We start from the raw sequence: 10,185 nt of genomic DNA on the forward strand, positions 1-10,185 counted from the left end.
TTAAAACACGTGTATGAGCTCAAACATTTTGTAAAACAAAACTGAGCAACACACCTAATGCATGAACCAAAAAACAAAAAGCAATACAAAAACTGGACACATGGATGAACACAACACAATGATCCCTGAGTGACTGTTCCACAAGTATTTCATCTTTCCTTCGAAGTTTGCAAGACAGCAGTTAAAAATTCTTTAAAGAAAAATGAGTTCAATTCTACATGACCAGTGATGTTGTAGACAAGCAAATAAGGACTTGCAATTATAAGAAATAAAAGCTTTAATAAGCATCTTTAGGAAGAAAAACAAAAACTATACTTTTAACACATTTTTACCTTATTTTAAGGGTCAGGGTCATATTTTAAGGTAACCATGTAATTAAAATAGCATGATTTCACAATCATATATTACACCAGTGCTATGGTAAAGTTCTGTGGGTGATCTGCTTTTGGTAGTAAACGGTAAGAGAGACGGATGTTTTAAACAGGCCTGAAAGATGGGTACCCTGTGACAGATTCTCTCTGTTTCTGACAATGGAGCTCACTAAATCCTGTGCACGGGTATTGCAGCAGTGATGTAAGCACCACAGGCATAGATACACATATACAAATAGAAAACACAGGGGCAGAGAATAAACACCTAATACTTCTGAATGTAAGCAGGACAGCTTGAAGTAATTAACACACACGCATATGAGATACTTCAATTTAGGGTTTTAAATGGCAGTGACAGGTGATTATGCACTAAAATGTTTGGTCTTATGAGTATAACATTATATTGATTATAGTATTTTGATTTTCCAATATATAAGTAATTGTCAGTGACATTTATATTAATCAGGCTGAACTTTAATCATACTTTAGATCAACCTGTTTTACTTATTGTTTCATTTGTGCTTTGGTTTGGGAAGTTGTTTCTTTACTGATCCTTTCCTCTCTTCTGTTATAAGACTTGAGATATGACTGCTCTATGTTGTTGCTGTTCACGCCAGTCAATTCTATAAGACATGCTGTGTAAGTAAATACGACAACAGTTTGGTCTGAATTTCTTAAAAGATTATATCTCACAAACTTAGTTTAGAGGGTCCACATTGTCTACACTGTATATAGTGAAGTCTGCAAGTTTTTGAACAGGGAAATTTGCTTCTGCAGATCATCACAATGAAAAATTATTGTCCATGTTTGCATATCCCTTTTTAAAAAACTTGTTTTCATGACATTATTGTGTGTCGGTGGTTAGGGCTATCCAGACTGACAAGTGGGACATTGAGTGTCACCTTTCCGGTGGGGAGGGAGCCTGAGATTGTCTAAATTGAGGTCTGTTCTATAGCAAATGCAGAAAAAAAATTGTTAAGAAAGGAAATAAGTTGGTTTTCTAAAAAATATGATTGTTCGCTTGTGGACCACCAGGACAGATGAGTCCTCCGTCACAGATGGTGTGGTCAGTGAGGATGGTCACCTGCACTTTTAAGGCCATTACATCTCTAATCCACATCCACTGCCACTGTACCTAAGGGTAGTTGGGACAATGTTAAAGACTTTCTTCTGCACTTGCATGTGGAACACCTAAATCCATGACAGTCATTCAGGCAGTAATACCAGGCCTGGAACCAAGCAATCCTTAAAATATTACAACATACCAAGCTTCTGTGTTTGAAGGCAAAACAAATGTGTTGTTTGATCCAAAGACAATAAATACATTTATACTGATTATATAAGTAATGTAACTTGCAAAACAAAGTTGTGGAAAGCCTAAACTTGGATTCAGAATAACTAAATCTGAGACTTTTTTTCATTGTAATATTATTACAATGATGGCAATGTAATTGTTTGTTGTTCAGCAGAGTCCAGTATGTTTGCTGATATACTTTTTTGCATTTGAAAATAAAAGTTAGGCTGATTTTAATACCATTACAGGAAGTGTTGTTAATTATTATTTTTGAATCATACTTGCATACAGTATAACATTAGTATAAGCGTTGTACTAGACATTTCAAGGATAATAAAACTGTTTTTTAATCACATTAAGTTACCACAAATTGATTTTTAATTTAGTAGAACTTGAAATTTTAATCAGTGGGTAAACAATTAGTATGACACAGTCAGTCAAATTATTCTTGGTACTGTATACTTGCAATGAATAAGTTGTTCTAACATAGTTATCTTAAGTAAACATTACTAGTTCTGGGAACTAATTAGACTTTATAGTGTATTTGAAGCTGATGGTGTCTCTGGAGTCGCGGCGTAAGATCCTTCAGAGGCTTGCAGTTGTGCATAAACCTGCCATTCAGCCATCCCTAACCAATACCCACAAGCAGAAGCAGTTGCAGTGGGCCCAGAAATGCATCAAGATTAATTTTCAAACAGTCTTGTTCACTGATGAGTAGTGGATGGCAACCATGTCCCAACTTGAGTGCAACATCAGCAAGGAGGTGGGGGAGTCATGTTCTGGGCTGGAATCACGGGGAGAGAGCTGCTAGGCCCCTTTTGGGTCCTGGAAGGTGTAAAAATGGTAAATTATATAGAGTTTCTGACTGAACACTTTATTTATGGTACAAAAGGAAGTGTGCATTCTGTAGCAAAATTATCTTCATGCATGACAATGCACCATCTCATGCTGGAAAGAATACCTCGGTGCCATTGGCTGCTATGGGAGAAAAACTAATGCTGTGGCCCCCATCTTCCCCTGACCTTACCCTTATTAAGAACCTTTGGAGCATCCTCAAGAAAAAGATCTATGAGGCAGTTCACATCCAAACAGCAGTTGTGGGAGGCTATTCGGACATCTTACAAAGAAATTCAAGCATAAACTTTTTAAATATTCACAAATTCAATGGGTGCAAGAAATGTGAAGTTTATATCAAAGAAGGGGTCCTATATTAGCATGTAATTTGACCTGTTAAGATGTTTTTGATTTAAATAGCGTTTGGTTTCAGTAAATATGACCACCCTAAAGCTGCAAATTGAAGAAATAACAGCTTTCAATTCTTTACAACCAATAAAATGTTTTTAAACTCTGTTGTGCATAATAATTTGGAACAGTGCATTTTGAGGGGTTTTTTTCTTTTTTGCAAAAACGTAGATATCATTGGGAGGTTTGTATAATGCAATTTGAATTGTGCTCTAATGGCTGATGACTTGAAAATTATACAGACTGCCATTTGTATCAACTATATTATTTACATAATAATTTGGAACGCAGTGTGTTTTCAGGCTAAGATTTAAGACTTTTCAGCCATTAATATCCACGCATGCTCACAGATTTGACACATCTACAAATCTGGTTACACACAAACGGATTTCAATATGTACACATTTATTTCCACGCAGACCAAAATGCGCACACACATTGCTAAAACAAAACCATGTTATGGGTGCGACTATGATTTGAAACTGCACCTCACATGACTACCTGTGAAAGGAAGCTCTTTCACGCAGACGCTTTGACCATTTGAAGGAAAACAGAATGTAGGCTACATAGTACCTCCGTTATAATGACCGTGCACCTATATTTGTGCACACAGTAGACGCCATCATATTTCATATTCACTAAGTCGACTGCCAAAACGAAGCCTGAGGTGAGAATTTTGTTTATGAATTTTTTTCGTTTTTCTATGTTCCTGTAAATCGGCTAAATGTTTAAGTAGAGGCAAAGAGAATCATTCAAGAATGAGTTAGTAGATATGATTGTGCAAAGTTTTAATGTTTAGAAATTGTTAAAAGTATAGTTTTTAATGTGAGCGTGTGCTCTTTAACTTTAAACCGAGCTACGACTCGACGGATTGTCTTATTATTAGGGAGGGGCTGTGCAAATGTTATGCTGACAGCAGCATTCCAGCCAGATCCGACATACAGCTGAACTTCCAAAGTTTCTTATATTAGATTCTAAAGGAAAGTCTTTAAACACACTGAAACGGTAATTCAACACCGAAATATTGTTCACTTGGGGAGTTTTTCAATACCAAGTAGGCTACATTTAGTCATTTGTATATGCAAACTTGGTGCAAACAAGTTCGAACTTGCCCAGTTCACTTTCAGTTTCCGAGAACACAGCTCAGCTCCAGTTTTTTCTTTACTCACTACCCTTTTACAATGGCTGCTCGATAAATCTAATTCCCACGGGTTTTTCTTTGTTTGTTTTTTCCTTTGTTTGTTTGTTTGTTTGCTTGCTTGCTTGCTTGCTTGTTTTTATTTAAAAAATGTATTCTAAGGACTTTGGCAAAACAATTTGGGAAAATTTCAGTTTACTCTAGACTGACTTGTGCATTAATTTACATTGTCAACTTAGAACTGGTTAAGAACTAGAAACTACTATACTGAAATAGGTTTCTGATGTAGAAACTATATTTTAATTCTAAAGCTGCCAACTACAATTATATGAATTTCATCTGTAGATGTAAAGAACACCTCCATATCTTTAGTCTTATTCATGACCTTTATTAATTGTCTTCCAACATCCAGATATTTATTAGAGGTGGGAATCAACATACAGATATTATCACAATACTTAACGCACGATACGATATTATTGCAATTTTTTTAAATATTTTGCGATATTCAGATTCTGTACATAAAGGTAAACTTTATCAATATTCATTTTATCTAATATCAAAGTCTCGCACTCAGTCTTTCTCTCATTTCAGTCAGTTTTATTGTTGACAAGCTGAACGGTTTGTATTACAGTCTAGTCCAACTTAACTGAATGCAACCATCTGGTACAATTATAGCTATTCTGAACTATGCAATTTATGAAAACTATGCAGCCGATTCAGCAACTGAAGAATTTGAAAGTGAATTAAAACAAAATATAATTTTACATTAAATAAAAAAGTTTTAAACGTAATTAAATTAAATTAAATAAAACATGTCTTAAATTAAAATAGTGGTGGAGGATTTTTTTTAGAACCATTCCTTTAGTAAAAGAAGCAATAAAACACTTTGAAAACGCCCCACTACATATAAAACTGTATAACTGGAAAATTATAAATAAATGAACAGAAAGTAAAATACTCTGCACAAAAATTTCATCTTTATTGTATAAACCGATATTACTGCTAGATGTTTACGTTTGAACCCATTTTAAATACTAAATTCTGTTTAATGTCCAGCATCATATTCTGTATAACCATGTTTGTAAAATATATTGATAACAAAAACATGACAAGTGAATTAAAAGATTTGCGCAGTTTGTGAAATGGTTAACTGCTAACGGGGAACAGGTTTATTCATAATGAGCTTGATTCATTGCTGGTCCAAAAATGATGAAAATGCTCTTGCTTTTCTCCCTGGATTAAAAAAATCTTCGAAGTTAGTTTTAATCAAATCTGAGGTTTTTTTTAAAACTAGTATAACACATTTCTACAAAATATACTAACCTGAACTAAGGTTCAAACTAAATATTCAATTAAAAATATACCGACAGCTCCAGTAAGACATTAAAGTAAACGAAAAAATCCAATTATGAAGTTTAACTTTAATCTCAGCCAAGTACACTCAAGTGTGCTTGTTGAAAATACTCCCTTAGGTCGGACTTCCAATCTAAAAAGTCCAAGAAGCCCCTACAACTCCAACATTACAATCCAAGATAAAACTCACTAAATGAGCCATATGCTGAGCACTGACCAGACTATTGTTGGGTTCTTTGTATGAGAGAGAAGACGAATATGCTCAAAGTTTAAATCTTGAAAATTTATTATCACACAGTTAGAATTTCAACTTAGTTTTTAAGCTGTCTGTAAAGGGACTGGAGAGACAACAATGCCACACCCAAGCAGTAAACACTTTTATTATGAGACACCAGGGGGGGATGCTTCCCTCTAACAAACACGCCATATTTATAGCTTTGTTTTCTTGCAGGTATTAGAACCCCCCCTACAAATTCTCTCTGTCTGTTAGTGTCAGTGTGTATAATTCTACTATCAATGCATATCTTTGTAGTATAAAAGATAAAACATAAATGTGTGGTAAAAATTAAAAGAAAGATAGATAAGATAAGCCGACCCTGAACCACTGAAAAGGCACAGTATTTATACTGGTACACAACAGGACAGAAGGGTACAACACTCAGTGGAGGGTATGGTTTTCATGTGGTAGTTAAACCTTGCTTTTCCAGCTTTACTGTTGGAACATTATTAACTCGAGTGGTGGCACTCCCAGCTCCAACCTTGGACTTCTGAGGCAAATAGACAGCATTACTGCAGCATCGTATTACTTCCTGTTCCTGTTTCAATGCACTGTGGTCTTCTTGTCGTTTAATTTGTGGGGCTTGATTAATTGCAAACTTTTGCACAGAGACAAATTTTATAGTGTACAACCCAAATTCCAGAAAAGTTGAGACATTCTTTAAATTTTAACAAAATGAAAACTAAGACTTTCAAATCATATGAGCCAATATTTTATTCACACCAGAACATAGATAAAATAACATGTTTAAACTGAGAAATTTCATAATTTTATGCTTCCTACAGATGGTTGAAAAAGCAACAAAGTTAAAAAGATTCAGTTGGAAGAACATTTAGCAAGTAATTGAAATTAATTGATATCAGGTCTGTAATGTGATTAGCTATAAAAGGAATGTCTTGGAGAGGCAGAGTCTCTCAGAATTAAAGATGTGCAGAGACTCTCCCCAGAGAGTGTGTACAAAGATTGTGGAATACTTCAGAAACAATGTTCCTCAAAATCAAATGGCAAAGGCTTGGCAACTTATATCATCTACACTGCACAACATCATTTGTGTTGTCAGATTTGTGCGGCAGCTAGTTGGGCATCACCGCACACTTTTGTGCGGTGTTATCGGTTGGACGTTACAGCCCCCCTTGGCTCATACTGTCCTTTCTGCTGGGTCTACCACTCACTAAGGATGTGGTGGTCCAATTCCGGTTCGGTGGCTGCTCTGTTCTGCGTGTATATATGTCCCATACTTATGTGTTGTACCTCGTTCCTCTCCTTCAGGGAACAGAAGTTATAGACATAACTATTCGTTTGTTTGTACCTTCTCTCTTCAAGCCTCCGCTGTCTCACACTCTCCCTCTTTCTCCTCCTGTGTCCCTCACCTCTACATCCATCAGTCAGTCCATTAGTCTGGCTGACAAGCCAGCCAGGACCAGGCTAATCAGCTGATCTCTGGATTAAAGAACACCTGCATTGTGTAGCTGCTGCACTGAGGTCCAATTCCTCAATAAAAGTAACAGTTCCATGGCAACAAGGAGAACAAAAACTCTCTCAACCCACATGTTTAAGAGAAAGCTATTAAAACAAACTAACATTCTAAATAATATGTAAAGACAAAGTAAAAAAGAATAGCCAGTGCACACATTAATATTTGCCATTTAATTATTATTAGTTATCTGATAGCCACATCAGCCATTTTTTATTATTATTATTATTAACGTAGCAGCTAACAGACTGTACTTGGATAAAAGATAAATAATTGCTGCAGGCTGGAACGGGCGGAATATTGAGCCATGAAGGAGTGAAATATGAACACATAGAGATGATGTGTTAAACTTTTTTTCTCAAATTTAGGTGATCCAAAATGAACCAGTCAACAACAAGAAAACCACCTCTGATTGAAAAGTGGACCACAGAGGATGTTCACCAGTGGCTGACGGCAGAGGTCAAAGTTCAGCAGAGTTGTGCAGACAGATTTACTGAAGAGGAAGTGTCGGGGGCATGTTTAGTTTCCTTCAATAAAACAGACATTTTGGACTTCGGAATAAAACACGGTCCTGCTGTGAAAATCACAGCTCATCTGGAAAGTCTGAAAAAAGCATGTAAGCATCAATCAGAGTTCCCAGAATATGTGGAAAAATGGACCAAAGAGCAGGTGAGCCAGTGGTTAGTGCAGCATGTGAATGTATACAGCAAATATGCAGAACGACTCCAAGAGGAAGATGTGTCTGGAGATTGCCTTGTTTGCTTCAGGAAGCAAGATTTAGTGGATCTAGATGTAAAAGGTGGTCCTGCTGTAAGAATTATTTCAGCACTCAAACAACTGAACCAGAAACCGGAGCCAACTCTGCAACCTATTACAGACCAAAAAGAAGCTGCCAAACCCACTGAACCAGGAAATGCTCAGGCCAAAGAAATAAACCGTCCAGAATCATATGAAAACACTGAATCCAAAAGAGATGGGATAGTGGAAAAAGACTCCAAACAGATTCAGTTACCATTTGATAAAACTTCAGAGAAAAAAGAAATTCAACAACCAAAGCCACAGAACACGGGGGTCAGGAACAAAGGAACTGTTGTGGTAAAGTTTCTGTTATTATTTATACACCACACTACATCAAATATTATATACATATTAATATAGCTTTATACAAATGAAAATGAAAAAATAAAAATAAATAAAGCTGTTGGATTCTTAAATATTGCTTTCTTCCAGCAGACCACAGTGTCACCCGATGCATCCAGGATTACTGTGGAGATCAAGAACATCCTTGATGACCTTTTGAAAGTGGATCTTAAAACATTTATTTTTCGTTTAAGATTACACACTGAATCCAAACGTAAACCTATTTGTCAGAGTAAACTGGAGGATAAGGACAGCATGGATATTGCTAAATTAATGACTGACCACTATGGAAGCAAGGAAGCTCCACAGGTCGCAATACAAACTCTAAAAGAGATAAATCAGCTGAAACTTGCCTGTCAGCTGGAAGAAAGAATAAGTAAGTAAGAATCAACTAACTCTTCATTTCATGGTTATGTAGTGGCTGAAGCCTGTTCCTAGTAAGAATGCATTCAAATAATAAAATGTGCAACTTAGGTATAAGCTATAAATTCCTGAGAGCTTTGGGATGTGGTTTAGAGTATAACCAACTGCACTCCTGTAGGAGTACTATACGACGGCATACGGCTGTTCAATATAACAATATATGTTGGATGACGGTATGAAAATGTCTACCGTTTCATATTACGCTATTGTTTGTTTCATGGTGTCGCAAAATAAACTAGTTATTCAGCCTGTCTGGGAAAGTAAATGGTAAATGGCCTGTATTTGTATAGCGCTTTTACTAGTCCCTAAGGACCCCAACGCGCTTTACACAACCAGTCATCCACCCATTCACACACACATTCACACACTGGTGAAGTAGTCTCATCATTCTTGACCCCCTGTCTAGGTTTGTAATTTGTCAGTGCCTGTACTCCCTGTCACATTCGCTTGGTATTTCCTGTCTCACAGAGGTGTCCCTGGATTCTCTCTGCATAAGTGCATTTTGCAGCCTTTATTCCTTTATTAGAGTGCAGACCTGGCCCAGCAAGGAGCACTCTGATCCCCTGTCCTGAAAGCCACATCTCAGGCTGTCAGCTGTGAGCGCACCTATGTGGTCATCTAGGATTTCTGGTTGTCTGTTATGTCCAGCAATGTAGCAATCAGAATTATTGTCTGAAGGCCAAAATAAATTCAGAACAGATTTATTTTCCCAAGTTGACCCTTTGGTGCTGTTATTGAGTCATCAGTGTTTTTGATTAAAAACTGATGGCTGCTTAATGTTGTCCTACTTTCTATTCACACTTTGCTCCTAGATACGTTTCCACTGCAGGTCTATTTTAAGTTCCAAATATGGGTGAAACACTCGCATTTACATGGTGACAACTGAGCACTACAGAGCTGCGCATTAAAAGGAAACTTTAAAAGCAAATAATTTGTCTTATTTTTAATAATAAAATTATTCAAATTACTCATTGAATTGTTGCAGCCCCAGTTTAAATTACCATAGAAAGTACTTGTCAGGACATACTTGTATTCTATGTACTGGAAAATTCAAAGTTTTGAGTGACAGATATCGTTAATTTTTATTTCTCTTATGATTTTATGAAAATCACAATAATATATAAAATACATCAAGCTGAACCGTTAACCTTCAGAGTGATCCTGTTTATGCTTTTTTTTGGGTCTGCGCTTGCAGGTCCTGCTGGTTCAGAGACTTATCACCTATAAACAAAGCAAGATAAACAGCGATCCATTTTAACTTGCAAGGGAAGTCTGGTTAGAACCAGGCTCTTGGTGCTGAACGCTCTTCACCTGTTTCTCAGCCAACTTCAAAGAAAACGCTTTCCCTGCAGCCTTTTATTCAGTGAATACAAGCACCACCCATTGTTAAAAAAAAACAAAACAAAAAACCTGTGGTGCATCATAAAATTAAGGCTGTGTGTGTGTGTGTGTGTGTGTGTGTGTGTGTGT

At 36.5% G+C, this 10,185-nt stretch overlaps 1 protein-coding gene across 2 annotated transcripts in view; it reads left to right on the forward strand.

The window, feature by feature from the left end:
* The first annotated feature begins 3,408 nt into the window (after positions 1–3,408).
* The window catches only part of LOC102293746 (sterile alpha motif domain-containing protein 9), an 11,308-nt gene continuing 4,531 nt past the window's right edge, over positions 3,409–10,185 (forward strand). Inside the window, exons 1-3 of one of the 2 annotated variants that reach the window (XM_005922927.3) lie at positions 3,409–3,574; positions 7,521–8,247; positions 8,383–8,668. In XM_005922927.3, coding sequence (XP_005922989.1) covers positions 7,531–8,247; positions 8,383–8,668 — 1,003 coding nt within the window. In that variant the 5' untranslated portion in view covers positions 3,409–3,574; positions 7,521–7,530. The remainder of the gene's footprint in view (positions 3,575–7,520; positions 8,248–8,382; positions 8,669–10,185) is intronic. The other variant, XM_005922928.3, reaches the window with a different exon arrangement.

This window comes from Haplochromis burtoni, unplaced genomic scaffold (genome assembly GCF_018398535.1).
Source record: "Haplochromis burtoni strain Fernald_Lab_line unplaced genomic scaffold, NCSU_Asbu1 Contig_61, whole genome shotgun sequence".
NCBI classification, from domain to species: Eukaryota; Metazoa; Chordata; class Actinopteri; order Cichliformes; family Cichlidae; genus Haplochromis; species Haplochromis burtoni.